The sequence below is a fragment of the Kogia breviceps genome, chromosome 2, assembly GCF_026419965.1.
Source record: "Kogia breviceps isolate mKogBre1 chromosome 2, mKogBre1 haplotype 1, whole genome shotgun sequence".
NCBI classification, from domain to species: Eukaryota; Metazoa; Chordata; class Mammalia; order Artiodactyla; family Physeteridae; genus Kogia; species Kogia breviceps.
This window is the reverse complement of record NC_081311.1, coordinates 183,636,654-183,652,058: the sequence shown is the minus strand read 5'-3', so window position 1 is coordinate 183,652,058 and position 15,405 is coordinate 183,636,654. Positions and strand designations below refer to the sequence as shown.

Genomic DNA, 15,405 nt, shown 5'->3' with positions numbered 1-15,405 from the left:
TAGGCTTGTGCTTATCTTTTTATTGTTTCTGTCCAGAGCCTCTGCAGCAGGGGAGGGGCAGGCACAGGGAAGTGGGCACCCCGGTCACCTGCCTGAGACCGCTCTCTGCCTCTCTCCTCTCTTCTATCATCTCGCCCACCCTCTCTCCTTCTGAATCTCCTGCTCCCACATCTGGCACCTTCGGGGGTTCCCTCTTGCAGCCCCTGCTTTCTAAGCCCACCCTGGGAAAGTAATGGACCATGGGGTCAGCTTCAAGCCCCACAGTCTCCACAGAGGGCTATGTCCCTAGTTACCTGCCCGGCTTGCTGAGGATGCTGCCCTTTCTGACTCAGGCTGGGGAGGGGGGGGTGGGGGAGGTCCATGGGGCTTGAGCCTGACCCTGCAGGGTCCCTACACCCTGTACTGGAGTCCTCTCCAAAGCCAGAGGCTAGCCAGAGGTCACGGATGTGGGAGGGGCAGGGTCACTGCTATGCCTTGGCTCCATTCTGGCTCTGCCCAGCACACGACAAGGGCAGCCGAGGGCCAGGCCCACTCACCTCCAACATCCACACCTCACACAGCAGGGGGCTCCCTGTGCCTGGGAGGGTTCAGCCACGTCCCCTGTGGGGACCATGAGGGGTGGTCGGTGAGCAGGGGTCAGAGGCTGTGAGGGGAGCACTGTGGCTGGGTGTGGTGCCCTGGGATAGAAGGAGGCTGGCTTTAGGAGGCAGTGACGACAGGGGTGAGGACGGTCTCTGATGGCAGAGGGGTCTCTGGCTTTAGAGCACCTCGTGTTGCTGCTGTGTGGCCTCACTGACGACCTGGAGAGGAAGAGAAACCCAGTCTAACCCAGTGCTGGCCAGAGAATGGAGCCATGGCCCCGGGCCGCCTCCACCTCAGCACAGCAGGATCCCCTCTGCCCCCAGGCAGGAGCCTGAATCAGCACAGCTGGTGGAAAGCACCTGGCTGACAGCCGCCCAGCCACACCCCCGAGGCCCCCCCGCCAAGGGTAAGGGGACCAGGCAGACCACTTACCTCCCCGTCCCGGGTCTCGATGGTCTTGATCATCACTGTCTTCTTGGTATGGACCTCAGAACCCCTTTGCTCGGGGCTTGTTTCTATAACAGATCCATCCACATACTCAGCCAGACCTTGGCCACACCTGGGCTCTTCCTGTGGCTGGGAGTCCTTCCCTGGTCCCACCGGGCACAGCCCGGAAGACGCCTACCCCCTCAGGATGGGCCTGTTACTTTTTCAGCAAAATATCCTCACCTGTCCTTAAGCCCAGCACCCAACAGGTGGCTCTGCAGACCCAGGGACCTGTCCCAGGGCTGGGATAAGATCAGGATCCAACAGATGTGCTCCAGGTGCCTCCGGGTTCAGGACAGCAGGGGATCCCCGAGGCCCAGGCCACCCAGCATCCCCCACCCACCCCCACACACACACCTCCTCGCTCCCTCTACACCCCTGGCTGCAGGGGAGCCCTGCATGAATTTGTACCCTGACGGGACCCCAAAGCCCAGAACCAAGATACTCTTTTGGAGGACCTCATGGTACCCAGCCCCCTTAAGACTCCAGATGAGCAGTTTGATGTCTTAATGAAGGAGGGATGGAGAGGAGTCAGTCACTGATTCACTGTGCCCTTGGCCAGTCACTTGTCCCTCTGTGCCTCAGTTTCCCCATTGTTAAATGGTAACAATGGTACTTTCCCGATAATGGCCCAGAACTATTGGCTTGTAAAAGCATTAAGCGATTTTAAATGCAAGGCTCAAACGAAACTGAGTTATTTGCAGTGAGGTGGATGGACCTGGAGTCTGTCATGCAGAGTGAAGTAAGTCAGAAGGAGAAAAACAAATACCGTATGCTAACGCATATATATGGAATCTAAGAAAAAAAAAATGTCACGAAGAGCCTAGGGGTAGGACGGGAATAAAACACAGACCTACTAGAGCATGGATTTGAGGATATAGGGAGGGGGAAGGGTAAGCTGTGATGAAGTGAGAGAGTGGCATGGACATATATACACTACCAAACATAGGGTGGGTAGCTAGTGGGAAGCAGCTGCATAGCACAGGGAGATCAGCTTGGTGCTTTGTGACCACCTAGAGGGGTGGGATAGGGAGGGTGGGAGGGAGGGAGACGCAAGAGGGAAGAGATATGGGAACATATGTATATGTATAACTGATTCACTTTGTTGTAAAGCAGAAACTAACACACCATTGTAAAGCAATTATACGCCAATAAAGATGTTAAAAAAATAAAATAAATGCAAGGCTCACACTTGGTGTCTGGATAAACTACTAACTGAAAAGAGACATTCTGAGTTTTATAGGAAGGGTCAAATTTAGGTCCTTGGTATTATGAGTTTGGTGCTGGTGAATCTCCTTAGCAGGCAACCAGCATGTGATGAACATTGTAACTCGGTGAAGCAAAGCGTGTATTTTTTCCTGATGAAAATGAACATCGAATATATAAAAGGTTTGATCTAGGAAAGGCGAAGCTGCCAAGGACTCCAGCTTGCTTTCCTAATGTATTATTATAGCATGTTTTTCTGCTCTCTGGGGTTTGGAAACCACTCGATCTGCATATTACTAACATCAGAATGGCAGAATGCCCTAGGAGTTCGTTCTTTTAAGTGTTTGGCTTTGCTAAGGTTTGGCTTCATTTTTTAAAACATGCCCCCAACATCTTGCTCCAGCAAACTGGACGTGTTCAACAAGCAGCTGGGGAGGCGGGGGGGGAGTACTTGGCAACTTGACAAACAGACAATAAGTGGTGGGTGCCTTGTAGCCCAGGATATATGGTTCTAGGCGCTCCTGCTGCCTGGTCCCCAAGGACACCCCTGGTACCTTGGAGTATGGGCATATTAGGAAACAGAAACTACTGGCCATTCAGTACTCCCAGAAGGTGCAGGGGACATGGTCATGCAATACAATACGATGAAATAAAATAAAATTAAAAGCTCCCTCTGTTAGAAAGCGCTTCTACCTAAACTCCCCCGTTCTCCTGTAGCAGCCCCCTTTCTCTTCCCCAGACCCCAGCCCTGTCCCTATGGTTCTATCCTCCCCTCCTGGCTGGCCTTGGGCAGTGCCCACTCTGGACTCCTATCCCCTGCCACCCCAGCCTCCACTTGCCAACATGTACTCACCTCGGAAGTTGAGGGCAGAGAAGGTCTGGATAGGGAGGTTGATCCTGAAAGGGGAGAGACCAAGCCCCCAAAGGGTTAGGACCCTCCATCTCTCTCTGTGACCACCCCTCAGAGCTTGCCCTGGTCCTCTGTAAACACCATCCTCAGCTGTCCCAGTCCCACTGACTTCAACACTGCTCGGGGCATGGGGCCAAAGGCCAACTCCAGCTGTCCCAGGAACTGTCCCTTCTGGAAGGATAACCCATTCCATCTCTGACCTGCTGGTGTGACACCAGAACCCACGACCCCACTGCACCCTCCATTGCACCAGGATTTGCTTCTTGCCCTTGGCACTGCAGGGTGTATCAATGGCAGCTGTGGGTGACATCCACTGTGTGTGCCCACCCTCCAGTCAGGCTGGGAACCTCTGGCCCATTCAGCTGAGGGCAAGTTCCAGGAGCAGGCACCCCCATTTATGCCTAGTGCTGGGAAAATGCAATGCCACTTAAGGGGTCCTTATATGCAGATGTTATTCTACAATATCTGAAATCTTTCTTTGTATAAATCTGTATCTAAACACGTCTGCCGATATTTTTAAACTTCAGATTTTAAGTTTAAAATCTGAAGTTTAAAAAAATTTTTGTGAGTATCAATGGGCATCATTTTGTTGAGTAATTGACCTGTTATTAATTGATGATAAGTATACATAGTGAAGGGGCTTCCCTGGTGGCGCAGTGGTTAAGAATCCGCCTGCCAATGCAAGGGACACAGGTTCGAGCCCTGGTCTGGGAAGATCCCACATGCCATGGAGCAACTAAGCCCGTGCGCCACAACTACTGAGCCCACGTGCCACAACTACTGAAGCCCGTGCGCCTACAGCCTGTGTTCCACAACAAGAGAAGCCACCGCAATGAGAAGCCCACGCACCACAACGAAGAGTAACCCCCACTCGCCGCAACTAGAGAAAGCCCACGCGCAGCTATGAAGAACCAACGCAGGCAAAAATAAATTAAATAAATAAATAAAATAAATTTATATTAAAAAAGTCTACATAGTGAAATGCATAGATCTTTAGTGTGCAATCTAGTGAGGTTTCTTTCTTTTTTCCCCAGTATGCGGGGCTCTCACTGCTGTGTGGCCTCTCCCATCGTGGAGCACAGGCTCCGGATGCGCAGGCTCAGTGGCCATGGCCCACGGGCCCAGCCGCTACGTGACACGTGGGATCCTCCCAGACTGGGGCACGAACCCATGTCCCCTGCATTGGCAGGTGGACTCTCAACCACTGCGCCACCAGGGAAGCCCAATCCAGTGAGTTTTGATCAGTGTCTACAAACATGTAGCGTCCAGTTGAAATCAAGATATAGAACATTTCCATCAATCAAGAAGGTTCCCTCGTGTCCCTTTCTGGCTGTATGTTGTTTTCTGTGTCTAGAGGTGATTTGCTCTGAGTGTATCATTGTGTCTTTTCCTATGAGCATGTGTGTGTGTATATACATGTGCGTGTGCGTGTGTGTGCACCCTCTGAGCACGAGTCTCTGCACCTTCTCTCTTAGCCTATCGTGTCCGAGCCCCTCTGTCTCTATGTGTCTCTATCTGCCCCCTCCCTTTCCTTCCTCATCATTCCCTGCTCTGCTTCCATCTCTCTCTGGACTGGCAGTAATGTTTTATTACTGGTTGCTGGATATGGTTTTGTGTTGCTGGTTCTTAATTTGGAAGATGGATGTGGGAATACTTACACTTCTCTTTTTATAAAAGCTATTAATTAAATCACTTTTTACCCAGGTGGCCTTGGTTAATTCTCTGCAATTAGCAGAGTGGTGGACTCGTATAATATTGTTTCCAGATCTTGGGAAGGTGATCCTGAGCCCCGCTTCAGGGCAGGAATGGGCCCCCAGCACCCCCCGGGACCACACGGCCAGCCCCTGCCTTGCCCCTCACCGGCTCTCCTCGCCCTCCAGCAGCTTCCGGTAGGTGGCAATCTCCACGTCCAAGGCCATCTTGACATTGAGCAGGTCCTGGTACTCGCGCAGGTGGCGGGCCATCTCATCCTTGAGATGTCGGATCTCCTCCTCCAGGCGTGCGATGTTGTCCTGGTAGCCGCTGGCCTCACTAGCAAAGCGGTCCTCCAGCTCCCGCATCTGCCTCATCAGCGAGTCGTTCTGCAGGGGAGGGGCGCCCGGGTCAAGGACAGGCTGCGGTGGTGGTGGTGCGGGGGGACACTCGGGGTGCAGGATGGAGAGAGGCACGGCCTTGGGGCTGGGAGGCAACCCCAGATGGCCAAGTCTAGGGCTTGTCGAACTCTTCTGAGCCAGGGAATTCTGAACTCAAATGAAGTCTCATGTGGAAACTCAGAGAACAGAACAGATACAAGGGAGCATGACTGTTCGGCCTCCTCGCCTCCATACAGGAGTCCCATGATTCCTGAGAGCCCCATTGGGAATCCACCTATCTTTTTTTAGCCCTGTGGTAGATTTGAGCAGACAGAGACTCTAAGATGGGCCTGAGGTCACAGAGTGTGAGCTGCAGACAGGAAGGGCTAGACCAGGCGAGGTGGGCAGGGACTCACAGTGCCCTTGAGGGCGTCGATTTCGCAAGTGTAGGACTGGATCTGGTGGCGGTACTCCATCATCTCCTGTTTGGCCTGGCGCAGAGCATCATTGTTTTTGTTGGCTGCCTGGGTCAGGTCAGACACCTAAGGGCAAAGAGAGGGGCCCTGAGATGACCAGGACACAGGTAGGGGTGGGCAAGGGAGCATGGAGACCCCAGGATCACCCTCCTCCCCAAAGATGGAGCCATAGGAAGTACCTCCAAACTGGGATTGAGGGGGCCAGAGGGGCCAGAGTCCCACCTTTGACTTGTACCACTCCTCGGCTTCCGAGATGTTCTTAGCCGCAATGGTCTCATACTGAGCCCGGATGTCCCTGAGGGCGGCCGTGAGGTCTGGCTTGGACATGTCCACCTCCACCTGGACCTGCTGTTCCTGAAGCTGGGCTTGCAGCTCACGGATCTCCTGCAGGGTACAGCTGGGCTTCAGTCCCCGACCAGGCCCTGCACGTATCCTCACACCCCCATTCCCGGAGCCCAGCACCACCCACCCCCTTCCAGCTGCTTTCACAAGGGCATACCTCTTCGTGCACTTTCTTAAGGAACGCAATTTCCTCGTTGAGAGATTCGATCCTGCGCTCCAGGTCAATTCGAGCTAGAGTGGCTGCATCCACATCCTGGTAAAGGTCAAGGGAGAGGGAGAGGGTCACCGATCACACGGTCAGGGCAGAGGGAGACCAAGGGCAACACAGAGGGGACAGAGGGGTAAGGCTGCTGGGGGACCAAAGAGGGCTCACCGCTCGGAAGGCAGCCAAATTGTTCTCCGCTTCTTCTTTCAGTTGAATTTCCTCTTGCATCCTGGCAGACATGCAGAAGGACAGACAGTTGGTGGGGATATAACTGGCAGTGGAGAAGACTGACTGGGGGCTGCCCATGGAGTGGGCTCAGGACAGAGAGAGGAGGCCTGGCTGCTGGATAGAGACAGGAGGCCCCGCCCACACAGGGAGGGAACAGGAAGTGGCCCAATCTCTGCCCTGGAGCCACACCCTGGAAGTCTATGTCCCCACCAGATTGTGACCTCCCTGGGATTAAGAACCATGTCTATTCTTTTTGTTTGTTTTAAATATTTATTTATTTTTAGCTGCGTTGCGTCTGGCTTTCTCTAGTTGCGGTGAGCAGGGGCTACTCTTCGTTGTTGTGCACGGGCCTCTCATTGCGGTGGCTGCTTCTTCTTGTTGCGGGTTTCAGCAGTTGCGGCTCGCGGGCTCTAGAGCGCAGGCTCAGTAGTTGTGGCGCACAGGCCTCGTCGCTCCGCGGCACGTGGGATCTTCCCAGACCAGGGCTCGAACCCTTGTCCCCTGCACTGGCAGGCGGACTCCCAACCACTGCGCCACCAGGGAGGGTCCAAGAACCATGTCTATTTTATCCACCTCTGCGTTACCAGGCCCCAGCCCCAGCCTGGCCCACACAGGTGCTCATTTAACATTTGTGACCTGAGTAGTGGGCCAGTGGCTCGGCGCACTGCACTTGCTGCCTGTACATACTGAGAGCCCGGTGGAGCCCACCATCTGGTCCTCCAAGCTTTCTGAGCGCTGCGGCCCCCACCCACTCTCTGCTTTCCTCTAGCTTATCGGTCCCCCCGGAAAGTTTCAGCCGGGCCCCGGGGCCAAGATCCCCTCTCTACCCACACCTGCAGGGCCTCATCACAGATGAGCTGAGAGCTACTGCTGGCGCCAGATTTCCTTGTCTCCTACCAACCTCCCCTCTCCCTCTGACTGCCTCCTTTCTCCATCCATGTGCCTGCCCAACCCCCAGCAACTTAAGATGCTTTTTTAAGAAGCACCTGGTCTCCCAAGGTCTCCCTTTTCCACCCCATGATGTCCCCCAGGAAATTCCTCGTTTGCAGACTGCAGGCACAGGGGAGAGACCTGGCGTCCCTCTCCCCTCCTGGGGGGACACAGGTAGGCAACCCTCTCCCTGGGTAGGACAGGGTGCTGACAACTGGACCCAGCCCCAGGCCTAGCCTCCCGCGCCCAGCCCATGGAGAGGGGGGTTCTGGGAGCGCTGGGTCCTCACTTGGCCTTGAGCCGCTGCAGGTCGTCCAGCAGGTTGTCCCGCTCGACGTCGACGCGGGCGCGCTGGTTGGTGAGCACCTCCACCTGGCGCCGCAGCTCGCGCAGCTCCTCCTCGTAGATCTCGGCCACCCGCGTCGGCTCCCGGCCCTTGAGCCGGTTCACCTCGGCAGCGAGCGCCGCGTTCTGCTGCTCCAGGAAGCGCACCTTCTCTATGTAGTTGGCGAAGCGATCGTTGAGCTCCTGAAGCTCCACCTTCTCGTTGGTGCGCGTGGTCAGGAACTCCTGGTTCACGGCGTCGGCCAGCGAGAAGTCCAGCAGCTCGCCCGCGCCGTAGGAGGAGGGCGCGCGGGTTGACCCCAGCCGGCTGGCCCGCATTGCCCCCAGGCCCCCGGCCCCGCCCGACGTGCGCGACACCTGGTACACTCGGGAAGTCACCGAGCTCGAGGAGCCCTTGGTGCCGAAGCCCGCACGCGGGAACACCGGCGAGCTCAGCGGGGAGCCGAGCGGGAAGCCCGGGGCCCCGCCGAAGGTGCGGCGGTAGGAGGACACGCGTTGGCTGGACGAGTAGGCCTGGCTCATGGTGGCGGCGAGGGCGAGGCTGGGCGGCGCGGCGCGGAGGAGGAAGCGGCGGGCGGCCGGCCGGAGAGTAGCTGCGGCGAGGGGAGACAGGGCCCCAGGCCGTCGGCACTATTTGTATGCGTCCTGACATCAGCCCCCGCCGCCCCTCCCCTGACAGCTGCAGAATCCCGCTGTCCTGCCAGGAAAGGGCGGCCTCTGGCGTGGGGGCAGGGAGGCCAGCTCCCCCGCAAGAAGCCTGCACCCCTCAGCCGGCGGGTGGGGGGCCCCCGAGGGGCGTGGGAGAGGCTGGTGGACCTAGGGGGGCAGAAGATGGGCAGGCCTGCCAACCGCCTCACCAGGGCTCAAGCATGTCTGGCCCCCAGGTAGGCCCGCCTGCCTGCGGGCAGGGGAGAGAGCAGGGGAGAGGCTTCCATATAGTTTGAGGGGCTCCTTTTTGCTGCAAGCAGATACTTTGGGTCATTTCCTGAAGGGACAAGGCCAATTTTCAAGAAAGGCTCCAAATCACCTTTTTTTTTCTAAAGAGTCTCTGAAAGTGGCGAACATTTAGAAGGGCTCAGGCAAAGACCAGGAGCCTACTAGCCAGGCCTAGAGGAGGAGGGTCTCTAGACAGGCAGGGAGGATGGGGGGGGACCAGCCCGGGGCACTCAGCCATCCCCGCCAGAGCCCGCCTGCTCAGCTGTGTCCACTAGCCCCTGGGTTCCAGCTCCCAGCCTCAGTTTCCCTCTGAACTAGTGAAGGCCCTTTTCCTCTCCGCTATGGGTGAGGGCAGGGCCTCAAGTTTATAAACAACAGGGTGATTTCCAGAAAGGGTCTGGTAGGCTCTCAGTTTCCAATTATAACAATTATAACATAACTGTACGCTCTCAACCCTGCACCACCAGCTTCGCCTGCCTTCTGCCCCCCCTTGAGCCCTCCCCCACCCCCTCTCTGATTCATCCCCCTCCTCACACCACCCACGCCCACACACACCAGGGGTTTGTGTTTTGTCAGGAGCCTCATGTCAACCCAGCCATCTCCCTGGCAGCAACAGCTGCCAACCCCAAATACCAGAGCTGGTATTTATAGAGAATGCATCAGTCCGGGAAACAAGCGCACAGGAGAGGAGCTCTGGGGGGTGGGGGCCGAGTACTTGAGGAGACAAGGGTGTCAGATGGCAGAGGAAGGCTTGGGGTGATGATCCCCAATCACTTCCCACCCCCATAATGCTCCAAGCCCCCAGCAGGAATGGAGCCCTGCAGAGGGCTTGTCCATCCCTTCGCAGGCCTCCTCCTTAGGACAAGACACTGGCTGACCCCTAAGGACATCCCTACTTCTCCATGAATGCTGGCTGTCTCTCTATACCTCCAACCTGGCACTCTACAGGCCTCCCCCAGGCCTGACCATTTTGGAAGGCAAAGCTTGGAAATAGAGGACTGGTCTTACCCTAGCTCTGCCATTACCAGCAGATGTAATTACAAGCAGGCAGGTCCTTCACTTTGTGTCCTCAACTATAAAGTGGGAATGGTCAGCCTGGCTGTGTCTGCTGTCTAGGGCTTTGAAGAGGCTCAGGTAACAATATGCAGATAATAACACCTTATGTATTCTGAGCACCCATTGTGTGCCACTCTGCTAAGCACTCCCCACCCATGATCCCCAAATTCTCTGATAACCCTATGAGGTAGGAAGTAGTACCATTCCCATTTTATAGCTCAGGAGGCTGAGGCAGTCTGACCCTAGAGTGGGTGTGAATGTGCAAGGTGAACTGCAAAGGGCTTTGTTGCTGCTGTATTTGCAAAGCTCATTCACATTCAGTTTCTAATTTTTATCCTAGAGACGAGCTTATGAGGTGGGTGGGGAGTTCCAGGTATTCTTATCCAGCCTTCGAGTTGGTGCAAGCTGTTGTGTTCTGGTTATTTTTGTGTCTCGTCTCCCAAACTAGACTGTAGGCTCCTGGAGAATTTTGGAGATCATGTGAATCCTTAGCACATCCCAGGCAGCACTGTCCTTGTTTTAGTTCAAAGTAGCCTGCAAGCTTTCTTTCCCATCCCCTTATTTTGCTGCACACACAGACACACACAGACACACACAGACACACACAGACACACACAGACACACACACACCATTAGTGGACAGGTGACTCAGCTCCCAGTCAGTCTTATAACTGCATCCCTCTGACTGCAGTGATTGGCTCAAGGGGCAGGCCTGGACCTGAGTGGGGCCAATCAGAGACCTACCCTGGAATTTATAGATGGAACTGGAATTACTAAACCGGAGCCTGTGGTAACCATGTTTCCAGCCCACTGGGGAGTTCTATCTGGCATAGGAAGAAAGAGAGGTCAGCATGCCAGGAGAAACAGAGACACCCAGAGAGGAGGAGAATGCAGGGCTAGAAGTCCTAAATTCCATCCCACCGGGGCCCTGGTTCTGCAGTTCTCCCCTCAATATTGTGAGCTTCCCCAGTTGTCCTTCCTGGCTTTGGGGCCAATAAACTTTTCCTTTATTTTTCCTTGAGACACTTGGTATTGGCTACTGTCACTTGTAACCCAAACAGTCCTGGCTAATATACTGTAGAAGACCATGCAACCATTTCCATAACACTAGGGAGGACAGAACATATTTGGGACTCCTCTCTGTGAATAGTCTCCAGACCACAAAAGGAAATTGCCCTTCGGACCAGCCTAAGGCCTCACTTCCTTAGTGAAATGAGGCAGAAAACAAATAAATAAATTATGCCGTGTATTCTGTAGTCAAAATCAACATTTACCAGACTTGGCTCTGAACCACTTGGAGCTGCTTCCAAAATTTGGTTCCACCCCTGAGGATTTGCTACCATGGAGGGCAGCAAAACAACACTCTGAGGCTTGGAAGGCAGGTGAAAGAGGAGCATTCCAAACCATGTTCTGAACCAGGCAGGGAGCACCACAGGAGTAGGAGTTTAGACTCCCCTGAGGACTGCTTAGAACTGGACTTGCTAAAAATAATGATAATTTATCTGGATGGGTAAGGTACTTAGCACATAATTCAAGAGGTCCTATTCTGTGGGTTGCCTCTTCACTCTCTTGATAGTATCCTTTGATGCACAAAAGTTTTAAATTTTGATGAACTCCAGTTAATCTATGTATTCTTTTATTGCCTGTGCTTTTGGTGTCATATCCAAGAAATCACTGCCAAATCCAATGTGAAGAATGTTATCCCCTGTGTTTTCTTCTAAGAGCTTTACAGTTTTATGTCTTTGACCCATTATGAATTAATTTTCATATATAATATAATGTAAGGGTCCAACTTCATTATTTTGCATGTGAATATCTAGTTTTCCCAGTACCATCTGTGGAAAAGACTGTCCTTTTCCCCTTGTTGAAAACAATTTAGCCATATATGTGAAGATTTTTTTCTGGGCTCTCTATTCTATTCCATTGACCTATATATCTGTCCTCACACCAGTACCACACTGTTTTGATTACTCTAGCTTCATAGTAAGTTTTGGAATCAGGAAGTGTGAATCCTCCAACTTTGTTCTTTTTCAAGATGTTTTGGCTATGTAGGGTCCCTTGAGATTCCATATGCATTTTAGATAGAAGGAATTTTTCTATTTCTTCAAAAAACATTGGTGGGGTTTTGATAGGGATTGCATTGAATCTGCAGATCACTTTGGGTATTATTGACAGCTTAACAATATTAAGTCTTCCAATCAGTGAATACTGGATGTCTTTCAATTTTTTTGTGTCTTCTTTATTTCAGCAATATTTTGTAGCTTTCAATGAACAAATGTTATGTCTCCTTGGTTATGTTTATTGCAAACATATTATTATTCTTTTTGTTGCTATTGTAAATGAAGTTGATCATGAGGGGTTTTCCCTTCATTCTGTTAATGTGGTATATTATACTGATTGATTGTCATATGTTAAACCATTCCTGCATTCCAGGAAATAAATCCCATGTCATCATGTGTATAATCCTTTTAATATGCTGTTGAATTTGGTTTGCTAATATTTTGTTGAGAATTTTAACATCAATATTTATAAGGAATATAGATCTGTAGCTTTATTTTCTTGTACATCTTTGTCTGACTTTGGTATCAGGCTAATGCTGACCTCATAGAATGAGTTAAGAAATATTCCTTCCTTTTCAAATTTTTAGAAGCGTTTGGGAAGGGTTAGTGTTAATTCTGAAATGTTTGGTAGACTTCACCAAGAGAGCTGTCTTGTCCTACTTTTTTCCTTATTGGGAGGTATTGAGTCATTCTTCTTAATATCCTCATTTGTATTTATTTTCCTTTTTTTTTTTTTTTTTGGTCATGCTGCGTAGCATGCAGGATCTTAGTTCCCTGACTGGGAATGGAACCCGTGGCCCCTGCAGTCGAAACATGAAGTCTTAACCACTGGACCGCCAGGGAAGTCCCTCCTCATTTGTACTTCACTGAATGGATTTACCATAATTTATTTGGCCAATTGGCCAATTTTTTATTGATAGACATTTATATTTTTTCAAGTATTTTGCTATTATAAACAATGCTGATATGAACATCCTTGGGACAAACTTTTGAACATATACATTTTGGTAAGGTGTCTAAAAAAAAAAAAAGTAGCACTCACATTATTTTATGGTCACACCTCTCACCTGAGCTAAATAATATTGGAAACGGGAAGGTCCACCAAGACAAACCATTTCATTCAGGGTTTGCCGGAAAAAGGGGACAATTTATAAATGTGTGTACATGGTATGGTCCCTTTTACAATGGGTGTTACCAGTATATTTTGTTGAATCAATTATAGAAGGTAGTCAGTCCTGTTGTTTGCTTGAAATCTTCCCAGATTACTCTGACCTTGGAGAATCTTGGCAACTTAAGGTTGGAGGTAACTTCATAGGTCATGAGGTCGACCAATCCCACACCCCCACTTCTCAGTTAAGGCTTAACTAGTTTCTACTGTGACTCCAGCAAGCACTGCTCTAATTTGAACCCCTCTCCTGCCTGGGAACTCCAGGAAGCCCATTCCATTCCACAAAGAGTATTGGGTACCTAACAAGCCTCTGTTACAGGCCAGCACAGGGCATTTGGATTGAGGAGAAACTGAAAGAGGTCAGAAAGGAGAGAACCAGAAGTAACTTTTCCACCTTGCCCTGTCAGGGAGTATCTCATCCACCCCTGGTCTACTCCAGGATCCCAGATGTGAGACGGTGCTGGTGTCCCCCGACGGTGTGCCCTCCTTCCACTGACCGACCCCCACCTCCAGGGTTGCCTTTGTCCCTTTATCAAGAGCCCATCCTCCTCTTTCGCCGTTGTCCCTTTGTCCAGGGCCCAACCTCCTCCTCTTTCTGTTTCTCAGCGTCCTCATGCTTCCATCCCAAGCTGGGTTGGGCCAGGACACAGCCACTGCGTTGAGAGCCTTGGGGACAGTGTAGCAAGTATGAACTCTGAGACCTGGCTCTTGCCTCAACTTTAGCACTTTGTGGGGAGGTAGGAGGCCCAAGCAATGGGGTGTGGAGGTGGGGTGGTCAGCCAGAGGCTAAGAGGTGGGTGCTTATCCTGGAAGTTCACCAACTAACCATGTGAACTCCCTGGGCAATTTCTGTTTCCTCTCTGGCTCTGTCATGCCTAGATGTGAAAAGGGATCAGTCATCTCTGGAGCCCTCACAGCTTCTGACAATCCTGAGTCTTTGGGCTCAGGGGGTGGGACATGGAGGGTCCCTGGCTGAGCCCTCCCTGCCTCAGTGCTTCCCGAGCCCCTCCCCCCGACGGTCCCCTTCCATGCTGCCCGCCCCACCCCCATCTTCCTCTCAGCTCCACAGGCGGCTGAAGAGCCTGGAGTGACTGTAAAAGGGAAGGAATGTCCAGAGGCAATTGTTCCTTCTTGATATCACCAGGGGGAGGTTGAGTTGGGGGGCCCAGCTGGAAGGGTGGCGTCAGGATTCTCCCTGAATCTCATCTCCCCCGCGCTGCACTGGCCCCCCTGCCGCGCGCTCAGCCAGCAGTCCACCTCCTCTCATCTGCCACCGTCCACATCTCATTGGCTTAAGGCCTCCCTCTCCCAATTTTCTCCACCTCCTGACCCCAGACCCTCTCCCGGGCCCCTTCCTTCACGGTACCCCACCCCCCTGACCTAGCTCTTTCTCTGGGGAGGCTCCGCAGCCCCGCTCCAACACCCTCCGGCCCCACACTCCTTTTACAGACATGGAGCGCTGCAGGTTTTCTGCCAAAGTAGGAGAAGTCTGAGGCTAATCTCACCTCCTCCCAGCTCCCAGCTTCTACCAAATAGGATGCCTTGCAGACCGGGGAGGAGGAGGGGTGGGGGAAGCTGAGCCTCGAGGGGAGGAGCTAATGAGATGGTGGAGATGAAAGTGCTCTGTGGACTCTGAGCATCCTGTAAATTTCAGGTGTTATTTGAATCAGTAAGAGGTTTGAGGTGGGGAGGATGGAGATGGAAGTCAGGTTGAAGGCAGAGGAGGGGGCTTTGCTAGCATGAAGGGAAGGTCCCCAGGAAGACATCCTGGTGCATTGGTAGCAGCATATGGCTGGGAGTCAGGAGCCCGGAGTCCTGGGCAACCCTGGATAAGCTGAGTGACTGGACTGGTTGCACCCCCTCTCTGGGTTTCAGCTTCTCCTTTTGCTCAAAATGAAATATCCTGGACACCCCCCCCACCATTCTGACCCCCCAGAAGAGGAGTGAGACGGACCCTTTCTTCTGAAAAGTTGCCTCCCTGGGCTGCCTTCTCTGAAGCCTTTTTGCTCAGCTAGACTCATCATTAAGCCAAACCCAGAAACTGGCGCATCCCCAGAACAGACCCAGTCCCACCATGTGTTGATGAGACGTGGCTACACCTGCCAGCAGAAATGGAATCAGCCTCCTCCATAGACACACGTTCTCCCTGCCCCCAGGTTCCCCCTGACAGCCCGGCCTCTCTTCCTCCCTCTCCCCTGGCACCCATCCTGACTGTGTGAGCGTTTGGTCTTGCCCAACAAAATGGAGGCAGCCCCCCACCCCCTCCTGGGCTCTTGGAGCCTCAGTTGTCCCCGCACATCTCTCCCCCCACCACATCCAGCCACCTCCCCACGATTCCCAGCTATCTGTGGAGGATACCCCTGAACTTCTCCAAATCCCCCCAGTCCTGAGCCATTTCCTAGA

At 52.8% G+C, this 15,405-nt stretch overlaps 1 protein-coding gene across 1 annotated transcript; it reads right to left on the bottom strand.

The window, feature by feature from the left end:
• DES (desmin) lies at positions 1-9,233 on the bottom strand. The gene is made up of 9 exons (XM_059055194.2): positions 7,727-9,233; positions 6,448-6,508; positions 6,232-6,327; positions 5,955-6,116; positions 5,673-5,798; positions 5,045-5,265; positions 3,128-3,171; positions 1,015-1,097; positions 1-800 (listed from the first exon to the last, which is right to left on the bottom strand). Exons 1-9 carry the CDS (start codon positions 8,302-8,304, stop codon positions 759-761), a joined length of 1,413 nt encoding a protein of 470 aa, XP_058911177.1. The 5' UTR covers positions 8,305-9,233; the 3' UTR covers positions 1-758.
• Positions 9,234-15,405: the final 6,172 nt, after the last annotated feature.

What these genes read in the sequence shown, in the direction of transcription:
- DES (XM_059055194.2), bottom strand. Translation starts at nt 8,304, where the DNA reads ATGAGCCAGGCCTACTCGTCCAGCCAACGCGTGTCCTCCTACCGCCGC. An exon ending in CTGCAGCGGCTCAAGGCCAA is followed by an intron (nt 6,509 to 7,726) that starts GTGAGGACCCAG and finishes CATGTCTGCCAG; the next exon opens with GATGCAAGAGGAAATTCAAC. An exon ending in CTGGAGGGCGAGGAGAGCCG is followed by an intron (nt 3,172 to 5,044) that starts GTGAGGGGCAAG and finishes CTCCCCTTTCAG; the next exon opens with GATCAACCTCCCTATCCAGA.